Source organism: Coregonus clupeaformis, chromosome 16 (genome assembly GCF_020615455.1).
Source record: "Coregonus clupeaformis isolate EN_2021a chromosome 16, ASM2061545v1, whole genome shotgun sequence".
NCBI classification, from domain to species: Eukaryota; Metazoa; Chordata; class Actinopteri; order Salmoniformes; family Salmonidae; genus Coregonus; species Coregonus clupeaformis.
In genome coordinates, this window is record NC_059207.1 from 32,656,345 (window position 1) to 32,672,068 (window position 15,724).

A 15,724-nucleotide genomic window follows, 5' to 3' on the forward strand; every position below is an offset into this window, starting at 1 on the left:
TGCAATGTTGTGGTTGTTTTTTGGGGGTGAACAGGTGCTTATAGCATAGCTCTCTATTGTAAAGATTTACAGGTAGGCCGTTCTATTTCCATTGTATAGGAATGATACGAAATATCACATAATTCAATAATTTTAACCCTCAGAGGAGGTGATAAATAGTTTTGAGTATGATATAAATCTTGATTTTATATTAGTCCCGTTAATAATAAAAACCAATATTCTAACAATTATTAGCCAAAATACTCTGGCCGTATTATATGCGGCTCATAAAATTATATGATCAGTGTGCAAGAGGACCGTAAAGGGAAGCGGACACACTTCCTAAAGATCCGGAAAAACACGGGGGAAAAAAACAGTTGCACAATCTATTTATTTTGGAGTGGACATGTTTTTTTATTTCTCCATTTATTTGCAGAAACATAGGCAATTTCTTTTAGAGGCATACGATTAATTGATTTACCTAACATTTTCGACTATGGAGCGCAGTAGATCGCGCGACAGTTCCGCCGATACGACCAAGAGCACAAGCAGACAAGGCGGAGAGAAAAAAACATCCAAAAAGAAAAAGCGAAGACGTTCCTCTTCATCTTCCTCTTCGTCCAGCAGCAGTGCAAGTCCGACCCCTTTAAAGAAAGCCTCACGTTCCCTCAGCAAGAACCAAGGTTTCCGTCACTTGATTACTAAATCATCATTAGTAGTAGTAGGCAGCTAACGTTAGCCACACTGGAATGTGTATAGCTGCTATTAGCAATGCTGATACACTACAGCGTTGCTCCCTTTTGTATTGGGTTGTACAAAAACAGTCCGTGGGAAGCCAGAAGTCAAATACAATTCCATTTCAACTTACTAGGCCAGTTGGTCATTAAAACGGGGGGAAACTATCTAAAGGAACGTATTATTAAACGGACTTTCCAAACGTGGGTCTGTTGTATACCCACTTCCTCTCTGCTTACCTTATGTCAAAATAAAAGTCCCCCACAAGTTATTCCACTTATGGCTCACGTACAGGACTTTTATTTCGAATGAGTTAAGAAGCGAGGAAGTGGGTCTACAAACGCTCATTTCTGCCCGACGTAGAATTCAATGCAATTCAACTTCGTGTTCAACAATGTGTAGTGCTTCAGACAATGCACATCCTCACACAGATATATCTATTATCTAATGTGTCAGAGAATATGGTAATGAAATGCATTTTTATGTCTATCAATGCTGACAATGTACATTTCGTTATACCTTTGTCTGCTTCAGATGGGAAAGGGAAGAAAAAAAAGAAAAGTTCATCTTCCTTGTCAAGCTCTTCTTCATCCTCATCGTCCTCCTCATCAAGTGATGAAAAGGCCAAGAGGAAGGAAAAGAAAAGGAAAAAATTAAAGAAGAAGTTAAAGAAGAAAAGAAAGTTGAAGAAAGAGATGAAATTGGAGAAGAAGAAAAATAAGAAGTTAAAGCAATTGGAAGAAAGAAGAGCATCCCTGCTTGTAGATTTGATGCCCCCTCCAGCCCCCCCTCAGGCTCAAGGCAGTGCCCCGCAGCCCTTCCTGGAGTTGTGGCAGAGTGATGATAGCACAGAAGATCACGGACCAGGTATGGTCAATGAAATCCATTGGGAATTTGCGCCAGCAGTTGAGTTTAGACTTGTAGCTGTCTCACATTTTGTCTTATGTTGACAATGGTTGGATGTTTCTTTGTTACCTAGCTCAACAAGGAATGGAAAATGAACATAAAGCTGAGCAGATGGATGGATCTTTTGTTTTGTCCATTCTTTAGCAATGACAGATGAGCAGAAAGCCAGGCTATCCACCAAGCGGCCCCTAACAAAGGAGGAGTATGAGGCTAAGCAGAGTGTCATCCGCAGGGTGGTAGATCCTGAGACTGGACGCACCAGGTACACCAACGCTATAGACAACATGAATGTTCCCATGGCATCTATGGCTCAGTAGTTTCTCTCTATTCCTATATGGGCTGGGTGTGTGCTGGTTTTTATTCCTTATGTGTATAAAGAAAAATTATATTATCTTTGTTTTTCAGGCTGATAAGGGGAGAAGGAGAGATCATTGAGGAGATTGTCAGTAGAGAGAGACACAAAGAGATCAACAAGGTAAATTGAAAACCATCAAAGGCCATGTAGCTGTGTGTGCTTTTGGGGGTTAAAATGTTGTCCTTTACCCCCCCCAAAAAAGCCTACCTAATACCTACCCTCCATTCTTGTCACAGCAAGCCACAAAGGGAGACGGAAACTCCTTTCAGAAGAAACTAGGATTGAACAGGTAGAGGATCACCCCTGATGCCAAATGTATGGTAGAAAGGAGGAAGGAGCCATTAATACTATTCTGTATAGATAGGACAGGAGAATACATCTCCAGTGAATGTTTGGCTGGACCACATTTGTGACATGATCACTACATGTCTCCAAAATGAAAGTGCAAAACAACCCTTTCTGTGCCTATCTATGACTGTACTGTGAGTGTGACTCAATCATATGATGTTTGGTCACACTTTAAATAAAGTTTGGCCAGACTTTATGTTTAATTGCTCAAATTAAATGTAATAACATTACATTTTGATTTTACTTGACCAGCATTCTTTCATCACAATTCACTTTGGACTTTCTCTGAATGCATCAGAACTTCAGAATGGCCATGATGGCCTGACTGTCAATGTTTTCATATTCAATTCTATTATACATGCATTCAAACTGCACCCAAAAACAAGTCAACTGTGTAATGCCGTTTACTTAAAAAAAATTGTACCATACACACTGAACAAAATTATAAACGTAACATGTAAAGTGCTGGTCCCATGTTTCATGAGCTGAAATAAAAGATCCCAGAAATTTTCCATTGCACAAAAAGCTTATTTCTCTCAAATGTTGTGTACAAATTTGTTTACATCCCTGTTTGTAAGCATTTTATCCTTTGTCAAGATAATCCATCCACCTTATTAAACAGCATGATCATTACACAGGTACCATAACTATTTTGAAGTGGCTAGATGCATTGCCCTGAAATATGGACGTCAGTATTCTTGAATGGCCTTTTTCGTTCATGGAGACAAGATGGTCCTTGATGCTTTTTGTGAAGATGTGTTTTACTATTCGTGCTCTGGACTTGAGGCTGGAGGGTTAAGATCATTTTTATTATTTTGAAGGAGTCGTGTGTTTAGTCTCCGTAATTTGTGCTGTGGCATTGTGCTGGGGACAATAAAAGGCCACTCTAAAATGTGCAGTTTTGTCACAACACAATGCCACAGATGTCTCAAGTTTTGAGGGAGCGCGCAATTGGCATGCTGACTTCTGGAATGTCCACCAAAACTGTTGCCAGATAATTGAATGTTCATTTCTCTACCATAAGCCACCTCCAACGTCGTTTTAGATAATTTGGCAGTACGTCCAACCGGCCCTGGACCTCCACATCTGGCTTCTTAACCTGGGGGGGTGGGGTGGGGGGGGAGTATTTCTGTCTGTAATAAAGCCCCTTTTGTGGGGAATAACTCATTCTGATTGGCTGGGCCTGGCTCCCCAGTGGGTGGGCCTATGACCTCCCAGTCCCACCCATGTCTGCGCCCCTGCCCAGTCATGTGAAATCCATAGATTAGGGCCTAATGAATTTATTTCAATTGACTGATTTCCTTATATGAACTGTAACTCAGCAAAATCTTTGAAATTGTTGCATGTTGCGTTTATTGTTCAGTAAATGTCTTTTTTGGGGGGGATAATTATCCTTGACCATCGCTGTGTGCATCGGGTATTTACTATTTCAGTTACAGGTTGAAAACCTAATCTTACACCCGCCATTAAAATAATGTAGAGACAAGAAACCACACATTTAATTTCTGTTCTTCATACTTTCTTTATACACTGTACATGGAAACACTGGGAATGGGTAAAATAAAACTGTCTAAAACTTCAGAGTAATACAAAGTATATTGATACTGTATATAGCCAAGGTATTGGGAGATTTTTACAGCCAGGTAAGGTCATTTTGATGTGATCAAATTCAGTCAGCATTGCCATTTCAATTAGCATGAGATTAAACATTTTTATGTGCAGAGTGGAGGCTTGATATGATACGGGTGCAAGTAGTTGTATTTGTAATATATTCCTATGTACATTTATACTACTTCCCTGTCGAAACAACCAACCAGACATACAAGTCATACCAACGTCTCATTGGGAAATAATGGTCCTTTTCAGTGACCATACAGCAAATTCTACTGGAGGATTATTCCATAGAGGCATGAGTCAGAACAGGGAAACAGCAAATTTAAGGCAAAAAAGGAAATGTACTGTAAGGCCTCTGGTAATATCTGCATCTGCCAGTAGGAGAACTATGGATATTGTCTTTGTGTAGAGGTGTCTGAGTTTAACTGATGATTGCACAGATCTACTTTTACATTCTCCAGGTGTCAATGTCCAGTTGACTGATACAGTATCTCTGGAGCAGGACTGATGCTTTAAAGAGCAGACATGTAATAATTGTTAGAGGGGTGCATGTTTTCTTTTAGCTGGATGTGCTAAACTGTCTTCTCCAATTTCACTGTCAGGATGCACAGAAAGAGTCAGTGTTGTCTACAGAGAAATCCATGTGGGTTGCCCTTAAGAGTTATGTGCTACTTCAAAAAAAAGGTAACCATATCATATGGACAGTGACTCCTAGCCTACTACAGTGTCAGTTACATTTCTTCACCACACAAGACCCTCCCGCTCAACTGACTGCATATTTACCATGCCTGTTGCATGTTTGTGTATTTGGGGCAATGCTTTCTGGGTCACCCTGGAATGTGCCTATAGTCGGGAATTGAACAGGAATAGAATGATCTAATTTATGTATGAGATTAATTGGTGATTAACCAAGGAGTCTAGAACATCGGGTTCACAATAGCCTTGTTTAAACCTTGCGCTAACATGTGAGTTTCATGATCTGATCAATATGATCCAATCACTATCTGATCAAGGTTTGTCGCTTCTACACATTGCATTACAATGAGGGAGTTCTGTTAACCTGAGCTGCGGTGCACTGGTCTATGGCCCGTGAAGTGAACGGGCAAAAGCAATGAGGGAGGAGCGCCCTTCTAAAAATCAAACATTAATCTGCGCAGCTCTGCCATGTTGTCAACAAGGCTGCATGCTGTATCATCTTTTTCATAAAATATATGTTCGAATTTTCAAACTAGTTTTCATTGGGAGGGCAGGAAAAGCGTTATCAAAATCAATCACTTATGCATGTGAAAACACAGAATCCTACTCATTACTCTACGTGCCTTATCTAGCCTAGCCTACGTCACTTTTGTTTTGAGCAGACTGCAAATTCCTCCTACCGGGGGTAACCCGGGCCAGATAATTGAGTCCCATCAATTGCTGCATTTACACAGGCAGCCCAATTCTGATATTTTTTTCCACTAATTGGTCTTTTGACCAATCACATCAGGAAAATATCTGATGTGATTGGTCAAAAGGCAAATTAGTGGATTTTTTTGTAGAATTGGGCTGCCTGTCTAAACGCAGCCAAAGTGCCTCATCCTTCCACTGTGTCCGCATTGTGAACAGATTAGCTGGTGCCTCCCTGTACGCAAAATATTTGACAGCTATTCTTTCAAAAATAATAACACTTATTTATTTTAAGACAATTAATGATGTCATAAATCAATTGTGCTACCTGTCAATGATTTTAGAGGCCGGTATAACGATGATTTAACACTGATGATTTGACCATCCAGATCTGTTTACACTTGATTGATATACAGACACAATGCGTGCCTGACTACCTCTGGAGGGTCTGATGACAATCAGATCACAATGTGTATTTTAATCATCTACACCTGTTTGAAAATGTGGGCACAACCAGAATGTGAACAAGATCAGGACAAAGTGTGAATGTTAGTGCCAGGTAGGCTGCGTTTGCACAGGCAGCCCACTTCTGATCTTTTTTTACTAATTGGTCTTTTGACCAATTAGATCAGCTCTTTTGCCCATAATTGGCCAAAAGATCAGAATTGGGCTGCCTGTGTAAATACAGCCATATAAACAGGGCTGTAGACAGTCTGGTGCCTCATTCATTCCCTACCAGAGCAATCTGTTTGGATTGAGACGACCCCACTTCACCATGATGGTCCTCCCCCTCACAGTCTTGTTGTCCCAGGATCACGGCAGAAATGTAATAACAGTTCAACCAAGATCCCATTTGTCTAAACAACTTGCTATGATCATGTTTATACCCGTATGTCTCAAATCACACAGCACCAAGACATTCTGTGTCTCTGCTTCTGCATGTGCCTGCTTAACTGATTCTTTCTCTATGGTGGATCTGCTGCTGTGGCATGTGTGTGGGTAATATTGAACCTTTTCACTAACATTTCAATTCTCATTGGTCGATTACCGTTATAGTTCTACACAGGTTTGAAACAAGGAAGAAGTAAACATAATTTGAATGATAAACTGACGATCAATCACCTTAAATTATTAATCAACATTATTGAACAAATCTGAACTTTATGTTCCTACTTTCCAAAGCATATTTTTTACATTATCTACAATCTACAAATTGTTCATCGGAGGCTTCAACAAATGACTCCCAATTGAACCTAAATAGTATTGTCTATGTGCATAATCACATTCTGTGCCTCATTTACAGCTCAGGAAGTGATTGACTGTATTTCAAATTTTCTAAATAATCACAACGTATTCAGACCCCTTTACTTTTTCCACATTTTGTTACGTTACAGCCTTTTTCTAAAATTGATTACTTAGTTTTTTCCCCTCATCAATCTACACACAATACCCCGTAATGACAAAGCAAAAACAGGTTGTTAGAAATTTGTGCATATTTATTAAAAATAAAAAACCGAAATATAACATTTACATAAGTATTCAGACCCTTTATTCAGTACTTTGTTAAAGCACCTTTGGCAGCGATTACAGCCTCGAGTCTACAGCCACCTGTATTTGGGGAGTTTCTCCCATTCTTCTCTGCAGATCCTCTCATGCTCTGTCAGGTTGGATGGGGAGCGTCGCTGCACAGCTATTTTCAGGTCTCTCCAGAGATGTTCGATGGGTTGAAGTCCGGGCTCTGGCTGGGCCACTCAAGGACATTCAGAGACGTGTCCCGAAAGCCACTCCTGCGTTCTCTGTGTGCTTAGGGTCGTTGTTCTGTTGGAAGGTGAACCTTCGCCCCTGTCTGAGGTCCTGAGCGCTCTGGAGCAGGTTTTCGTCAAGGATCTCTCTGTACTTTGCTCCGTTCATCTTTCCCTCGATCCTGACTAGTCTCTCAGCCCTGCCGCTGAAAAACATCCCCACAGCATGATGCTGCCACCACAATGCTTCACCGTAGGGATGGTGCCAGGATTCCTCCATATGTGACCTTTGGCATTCAGGCCAAAGATTTAAATCTTGGTTTCATCAGACCAGAGAATCTTGTTTCTCATGGTCTGAGAGTCCTTTAGGTGCCTTTTGGCAAACTCCAAGCGGGCTGTCCTGTGCCTTTTACTGAGTGGCGGCTTCCGTCTGGCCACTCTACCATAAAGGCCTGATTGGTGGAGTGCTGCAGAGATTATTGTCCTTCTGGAAGGTTCTCCCATCTCCACAGAGGAACTCTGGAGCTCTGTCAGAGTGACCATCGGGTTCTTGGTCACCTCCCTGACCAAGACCCTTCTCCCCCGATTGCTCAGTTTGGCCGGGCAGCCAGCTCTAGGAAGAGTCGTGGTGGTTCCAAACTGCTTCCATTTAAGAATGATGGAGGCCACTGTGTTCTTGGGGACCTTCAATGCTGCAGACATGTTTAGGTATCCTTCCCTAGATCTGTGCCTCGACACAATCCTGTCTCGGCACTCTCCAGACAATTCCTTCGACCTCATTGCTTGATTTTTGCTCTGACCTGCACTGTCAACTGTGGGACCTTATATAGACAGGTTTGTGCCTTTCCAAATCATGTCCAATCAATTGAATTTACCACATGTGGACTCCAATCAAGTTGTAGAAACATCAAGGATGATCAATGGAAAAAGGATGCACCTGAGCTCAATTTTGAGTCTCATAGCAAAGGGTCTGAATACTTATGTAAATAAGTTATTTTTAATAAATTTGCAAACATTTCTAAAAACCTGTTTTCGCTTTGTCATTATGGGGTATTGTGTGTAGATTGATGAGGAAAAAATGTAATTTAATCCATTTTAGAATAAGGCTGTATTGTAACAAAATGTTGAAAAAGTCAAGGGGTCTGAATACTTTCCGAATACACTGTAATAATAGCATATACATTAATACAAGTCTCATGATTTGCATGATCAGTCAATCTGGTAGAAATACAATATTGTGCAAGGCAAATACCTCTGCTGTGTATTGGCTGCTGCGGATGATTGCTTGAGAAAACAACCTAGAAAATGAAATACTATGTAGTTAACAGAACTAAAACACTTCTGTTCACAAAAAATGTATATATACATTTATATCTAAAAAATAATTAAAAAGTGTATCCTGAATGTGATTGTGTATCTCCTCAGTGTGAAGAGGATACTAGATAATGGCCCCTTGGCAGACCTGACCCCAGCTCTAAATACAATATTATATACAAACCTTGATTATCTTCAACTATACAATCAATCATCCCAAATGAGGTCCACAGAGCAGTTTCAGCCTGTCTCAAAAGACATCTTGGATTCAGCTTATCCCTTCACATACAGTATACAATTTCATACTGCCTACATTGGCACATCACCTTACAGTAATACACGTTTGCCCTGCAAGTGATATATATAAATATACTTGATGTATAGGCAATGATTGCAGTGGCCTATAGCTAATGTAACATGTTTGGTATGATAACACAGACAATAAATGGGGTCTCAACTGTAACCAAAGAGCAATTGGTACACAGACTTGGGAGTATTGCAGCTGCTGAAAATAATTCTATTTTGGCTGTATTTGTGTGGTTCTGGAGACTGTAGACTGCCATGGTGCAGGGGGGATACAACACACCTGCATAACCCAGGGTGGGAGATGGAGGACATGGATCTATCAGGACTTAACCCAAACCTGCAGCATGAATTACCACAGAATGGAACCAGCTCCAATCTGAAGCCCCAGTCCAGGACACACACTATGTATATTGATATGGTATTAAAGACATTGATAAATAAAAACTAAAACAAAATGCAACTCTTTCTTTAGGAGTCTCTTCCTATTGTTGGCCAGTGGTTTGTTTGTGTGTTGTGCCTGCATGTTCTTTGCTTAAATAAGATGCTTCTTAAAAGGCCTTTCTCCATTGTATCACTGTCTGAAGTAAAGAGAGCCTCTGACCGTTGATTTTTGTTGATTCAGTTATATTGATAGTGTTGCTTTACAAAGACTGGTTCGTAGCACTTAAGGTTTTCAATGCTGTATTCTCTCATTCTTCTTCCTGTCTATATTTAGAGCCTTGAAAGCCTACGATCTGCATCTCACTCTCCCTCTGTCTTGACTCGTCATCTCAATCTTAATTTCTTTAATTATTTTGCAGTCTTTCCCTCCTTTCTCAATTTCATCCTCTTCTTCTCTCACTTTACACACTCTCCTTATCATCCCTCTCTTATCTACCTCTCTAACCCTAACCCTACTTTGGGTTGAAAATCCCAGGTTCCAGCTTGGTGCTGCCACTGCGGCCCCAGCAGCCTGCTGCCATGCTCATGCTGCGCTGGGCTGGTCCCGGGCCATGCTGGCTGTGGCTGTGGCTGTCTGACTGGCTCTGTGTACGCTCTGGTCTGCTGTGGCCGCTGCCGGTGGGCGAGCTGGGGGCCGGCTGGGCGGAGATGGTGCGCAGCAGGTGGTTCCGCTTCCGCAGGAAGTCGCTGTTTGCACCTAGACCAAAGCTGCCTTTCCGTAGGACCATGCGGGCACTGCTGGTCTTTGCTGGCCGGGAGCGCTGGTTGTACTCCAGCTGAGAGAGGTGGGTCGCATAGCCCTCAGTAATGAACTGTTGGGACAGGCAGGGGAAAGAGACAGTCATAAAATGTAATGGCGTGCTGCATATAGTATACAGGACCAGGACTAAACTAAAATGTCAGAAGTGCATGTGTATCGTACCTGGCACTGAGCTTGCATCTTCTTGGAGGGTCGGCCAATGATGTAGATCTGGGAGGGAGAGAGGCCGATGGAGGTGTAGACTGAAATGTCTTTGGTAGAACCGTAGCCAGCAAAGATCTTCATGTGAGCCTGTGGAACCAGCGAATTAAGTGTCATCTATAAATTCTGACCAAGACAACTTATTTTCTTGAAAATCTTTCTCTCATGATCTTTTTGTTTGCCCCATCTCCCCAATCATCTCTTCTCCCTTCATTGTCCCCCTATCATGCATTTTGCACCATTCCCCTTAGCCCTCACCTACTTTTGAACCTACCCCCAGCCTCTGTTACCCACCCCAGTCCCCTCCACAAACCCACCACCCAACAACCACTCCCACTCCCATCCTGACCTCCATGAGTGACTTGAGGAAGTTGGCTTTGTGTCTGAGTGGGTCGTGGACCAGGCCATCACAGAAGGAGACAATGCCATGGGGAAAGTTATGCTGTGACAGCCAGGCCACCACTCTCTGCTTCTGCATGTCTGGACGCCCCGTCACATAGACGATCAGATAGCCCAGGTCCTGCCAGTGCCTGGAAAGAAGTCAAACAGTATAAGAAAGAGTGGAGAGAGTGCAATACAACCAGTTATAGAAACAAAAACAGAGATCAATCATTTTGGTGGTTATGACTATCCAATCCCAAGTGATGCCAGGTGCATATTACCTAACCACGTCGACTGCTCCGGCGCGCACTTTGGGGTCGCTCCCCATGATGGACACACTGGCAGCAAATGAGCCGTCTATACTGAACACCACAAACTCTGTCCCACGGGGAAGCACTGTCAGGTAGCTGTCTGCAAATGTGTGGTCCCCCCTGGTAGTGATAGGAGACAAAATAATGTAACGATGGAGGAGGAGAGAGACAGGGACAGGGACAGAGACAGAGACAGAGACAGAGACAGAGACAGAGAGAGGGACAGGGACAGAGACAGGGACAGGGACAGAGACAGGGACAGGAGAGAGAGAGACAGAGATAGAGAGAGACAGAGACAGGGACAGGGACAGAGACAGAGAGAGAGACAGAGATAGAGAGAGACAGAGAGAGAGGGACAGAGACAGAGAGAGGGACAGAGACAGGAAACAAAGACAGGAGAGAGACAGAGAGAGAGGGACAGAGACAGAGAGAGGGACAGAGACAGGGACAGGGACAGGGACAGAGACAGAGACAGGTGGAAATGAATGAAGGAACAGAGTAAAAAAGACATCAGAGAAATCTAAAACACTCCAAAAACAGAGGTCACCTGGATTGGCTGAAAGAGGCCAGAGAAGAGCGTGCCATAGATACCAGTCTCACCTGACCACCAGTTTGACCGGATAGACACCAACCCCCAGCTGTTTGTTCTCTGGGATTATGAAGGACACGCGGCCGCTGCTGTTGGTCAGCTCCGTGTCAAAGTACACCCAGTCTCCAGATGGAGGCTGGGTCATGATGTGGATGTCCACCTGTAAACATAGAGATATGCGACCACTATGAACACAAACATATAGGATTTGCACATACATGTGCTGTGTGTTGGATTTAAAACAAATACAGATATGACTCATGGATGGAGGGATAAGTACATATGGATAAGATGGATGGTACATATATTTGTATATAGGCCTTTATGTGTTACACACATACTGTTTTCATTGTTGTAATGATAAATAAAAAGAATGAGTGCTGAGAGAGCGAGAGAGAGAGAGCGAGGGCCCACCTTCTCCCCTGTCAATGTAACCATGTCCAGAGGTCCGTACATGAAGCGGCCAGTCACGATCTGCTGCCCATCTTCTGTGAACACTGCATCGTTGACACGATGATTGGCTGTCACATTCTGTCAAAGATACACACACATGAATAGATTGAGACACAATTACAATGTTAGCCTATAGAGTGGTTAACACTGTTCTAATTGCACCAGACCTTACCCTGATCTTGACGTGGGTTCTCTTCCTGAGCCACTTCTCCCGAGGTTTGGATGGAGTGAACTCTGACACCTCCTTACCATCCAGCTCCAGTATGCTGGAGTTGTCATGCCTCATCACCTAAAATAAACATATAGATGACACCATACATACTCACCATGCCTACACTAGTGTAAAGGGGGCGAGAAGCACAGGCCATGGATGTTTGGGGGGTGAGCTTACCTGTCGCAGCAGGAAGGACACTACATCAGTGGACTCCCAGTAGGATGCATGGAAGAGGTGCGGTAGTGCCACCGTGGGGAAGGCTGTCAGGGCATCAGGGCAGTACAAGGCAAAGTCCATACGCTTGGTGCCCCACCAACGGGCTGCGACTGCACGGTGAGAGGGGGTACATGGGTAAGGGTGGGGTGGCATGGGGGCAAAACATCCCAATACACACCCCTGGAAAGGTTAAAACATTAACCATTTGAAGGAAGACTGCATTAAATCATAAACTCCTATCAAAGCCCAGATAGTCCACAGCAGTTCCTCAGCTATAAGGGAAGTAAGACAGGAGTTGAAGAGTGTTACTCCCAGCTGACAAAGCTTTGAATTGTTATGCAATAATTATATTGTTAAAGTTAGTACAAGAAAAATGAGTAAATGTTAAACCAGCATAGTTATTTGTATTAGTATATGAAACACGAAGGGAAGATGGGATTTTAAAGACATCTGTTCAATGATTTTGCCAAATAAAACTTCACTAAGTGGATTCACACTAGGACTGTCACTGATGAATTAATGTTTGCCTCCAGAACAGGCTAGGACAAAAATATCTGAATAACATTTTGTTATTGTTTCACTCTATTGAACCTGATCTGTTACAGTGTCCATAGGGCTCCACCACATGGCAGTGGTACAATTGTGTGATGGTTTTGTAAAGATATCTTCAGTATTGATACATTTTGTTGGTGGTGGACTGCTCACAAACTTGCCATGTTCAATCGTGTCAACTGTGAGGCAGAGACTGGCAAATTTGGCCAGTAGCCTTCCCGCTATATCATTTGGATGATGGGTATGTTACACTTTTAAAGTCACAATATCATCTCAGTAGGCATAGAGGGTCTCTTACTGCAGGTTTGTTGGGAGTATGTTGTATACAATAAACATATTCCACCAGGGAACAGGGTTGTGGTCAGTCCTTTCAGAGCAGAGTTCATCATAGAAACAGAGGGAGAGACTGAGTCAAGCTGGGAGATGTCTATGGTAGACAAGAAGCATATTAAAAAGAGATTGATTGCACAATGATTTAGGATTTAAAGAAGAGGAGGATAGGAGTCAGTAGTAGCCTCAGCCTGGCTTTGGTACAGAGTTGATAGGGTCCAGTCTCTTAGAAGAATACCTTGATCCACCTCTGCCTGGGAGTCCAGGGAGACCAGGTCATATATGGTATAATCCAGGCCAGCTGACAGGTGTCTCTCTAACTGACCAGAGCCACAGGGGCTTACACATCTGTTAGCTTCTGGGTCTGCCTCTTGGTCTGGTTGTGGCCCATTTCCTGTGTCTGTGTCAGTAGATCCTTGGACTGGATCAGTCCTTTCTTTTCTACAGGACTTATGGGGGCTTCTCAGGGAGAATTTGGTTTGTGATGTCAGGGCGATTTGGGACAAAAGGCTGAGTTTTTTGGTTTGGTTAATTTGGCATGGTTGTGCTATGGGAAACAAAACAAAAAGAAAGAAACCACGTGAAAATTATTGATGGATAATGACAAAGGAAATTGGTGTCATACAGTATAATGCAGTTAATTCCAGTTTACAAACAAATGTGAAGTACTTTTGCTACCAGCTGCATTCACAACCTGAAAATGGCTTCAAAACAAAGTATTCAATTGAGTGTTCAACTGGTCCTCAGATGAACTGAAAAAGAAGGTTAGAATGATCTTTGACAAAACCCATTTTCATACTTTTTTCAAAAGCATTCCATGGCATTTCTTCCAATAACCATGAACTGGAAATTCTCTCATCAACGCACAACTTCCCAACTGAGTACATTGTTAGTAAATGTTTTGAAAGCCATGTGAAACTTCTGTAGGTGTTATTAGGCCTTATATAGGACATATCCACTTCAGGTAGAGAGTATAACACAACAGAAGCTTGGTCACCTGGGCAGACAGTGCGACAGGGAGCGAACAATGCAGGAATGATTCAGCTAAACAGGTCTCTTTACATGCATGGCAAACATTCAATAAATGCAGAACACAGCCTTTGCATTTATATTCAAACAATGGGTCAGAGTAAGACAGACACGCAGTGAAAGGAGGTGAGCTTTTGCTTCTCTAGTAGTGGCACATTGTATTTGAACAATGGATAACGTCCACTGTATGTCTGTGGTGATGTTACGCTCCCTCTATGATGAAGGGGCTTAGAGCAGTGCAATCCATCACAGGTGTCATAATGTGTTGGAGCTGAGCTAGCAGGTAACTATGTGGTTATTCTGTGAATGCAGGCACAACTGGGTCACTACAGAGCTGCTTGGGATCCGGCGCAGTGAGTGATGTGTGCAGAGTCTGAGTAAGAACGGTCAGAATGAGAGAGAGAGAAGATTGAGAGAAAAGATTGCAGTGGAGTAGGACCAGGAAGATAGAGCAAGACAGAAAAGAAAAGAGGGGGTGGAAATAAGAAGAGAGAAAGACTAGAGAAGAGATTGACTGAAAGAGGAGTTGAGATGGAGCAGTGTGAGAGAGATACTTGTGGTAACGAGAACACTTACTGTTGGCTATGTTGGTGGCAGTGTAACTGTCTGCCATTCCTGAAACCTGGCTGGCAATGCTGACCTCACTGGCCCTGCGCAGGCCCCGGCAGTGGGGGCCCGTAACAGGGGAGGAGGGGTACGAACTGTCCATGAAGACACCACCATGAGACTGAACAACATCCGCTATTGAGTCGAAACAAGGAGATCCCATTAGACATAGACAAGAGGAGAGGTGGATGAACAGGAAGGCAACAGGATGAGAAGGAGGGGGTTGCAACCAAGAAATGTGATGGACCACACCATGGTTTCAGAAACCAGCAGGTGCCAACGTCAGATTTCTTGGACAATCAGTGAGTGATCAAATAGTGGCCTGATGAATACAACAGCATGTTAAAAGTGACATGTTACTCCATTGGTTGTCACAGTACTATGTCTCAAAGTTTTTAATATCTGTCAAATGATTAGCTGGATTATTATTGTATGTATTTTTAGTGGTAACAGTCCCATTTAGTATACGAAGCTAATCTACATGTTGTAACAAAAAGGTCAGGAGATACAATATTCACCACCATCACTAGCAGAAAAACACAAGGATACACAATTACAATGCAAGGGGCAGGGGCGGGGTTCAATGATTCAAGCAGACATCTGAGCAACACAGTCAGTATAGCTTCCAAGCCTCAGATTTGGCAAAATCACCCAGAAGATAGTTCTCTAGTCACAGTGTTATGGTTTATATGGGGACCATTGCCTACCACCTTAAACACACTCCCCAACTCTTGTATTTGACGTCGAGGAGATGCTGCAGCAGCAAAGAAACCACATAATAACAATGAGTGCAGGAAGAGGCACCATATTTTCATACCATTTCAAAGGACATCAATCATTTATGGCAACAGCGAAACACAGCAAAACAAGGACAGACTATTCCAGGTCAAGGTTTCATTCACTGTGTCAGCCATTGCTGTCTCTCTAAATCACTAAAATTCCAACAACTAATGACT

General features: G+C 42.8%; 2 protein-coding genes across 4 annotated transcripts in view; one reads left to right on the plus strand and one right to left on the minus strand.

The window, feature by feature from the left end:
* Nucleotides 1-307: 307 nt before the first annotated feature.
* On the plus strand, nt 308-2,809 carry LOC121584181 (ADP-ribosylation factor-like protein 6-interacting protein 4). The gene is made up of 5 exons (XM_041900016.2): nt 308-662; nt 1,249-1,581; nt 1,765-1,882; nt 2,026-2,095; nt 2,212-2,809. The coding sequence occupies exons 1-5, from the start codon at nt 476-478 to the stop codon at nt 2,266-2,268; spliced, it is 765 nt and encodes a 254-aa protein (XP_041755950.1). The 5' UTR covers nt 308-475; the 3' UTR covers nt 2,269-2,809.
* A 5,354-nt stretch (nt 2,810-8,163) lies between these two features.
* LOC121584873 (membrane-associated phosphatidylinositol transfer protein 2) overlaps nt 8,164-15,724 on the minus strand; it is a 65,637-nt gene continuing 58,076 nt past the window's right edge. For 2 of the 3 annotated variants that reach the window (XM_041901064.2, XM_041901063.2), the window contains 10 exons: nt 14,739-14,903; nt 13,372-13,680; nt 12,213-12,361; nt 11,994-12,110; nt 11,783-11,899; nt 11,380-11,528; nt 10,750-10,899; nt 10,437-10,617; nt 10,049-10,177; nt 8,164-9,938 (listed from right to left, as the gene is read on the minus strand). In XM_041901064.2, the coding sequence (XP_041756998.1) occupies nt 9,579-9,938; nt 10,049-10,177; nt 10,437-10,617; nt 10,750-10,899; nt 11,380-11,528; nt 11,783-11,899; nt 11,994-12,110; nt 12,213-12,361; nt 13,372-13,680; nt 14,739-14,903 (1,826 nt within the window). In that variant the 3' untranslated portion in view covers nt 8,164-9,578. The remainder of the gene's footprint in view (nt 9,939-10,048; nt 10,178-10,436; nt 10,618-10,749; nt 10,900-11,379; nt 11,529-11,782; nt 11,900-11,993; nt 12,111-12,212; nt 12,362-13,371; nt 13,681-14,738; nt 14,904-15,724) is intronic. The other variant, XM_041901065.2, reaches the window with a different exon arrangement.

Bases quoted from the DNA above. Each gene is read 5' to 3' on its own strand.
- LOC121584181 (XM_041900016.2), top strand. From the start codon at position 476: ATGGAGCGCAGTAGATCGCGCGACAGTTCCGCCGATACGACCAAGAGC. The intron at 663-1,248 runs GTTTCCGTCACT...TGTCTGCTTCAG, and splicing joins TTCCCTCAGCAAGAACCAAG to ATGGGAAAGGGAAGAAAAAA. The intron at 2,096-2,211 runs GTAAATTGAAAA...TTCTTGTCACAG, and splicing joins GACACAAAGAGATCAACAAG to CAAGCCACAAAGGGAGACGG.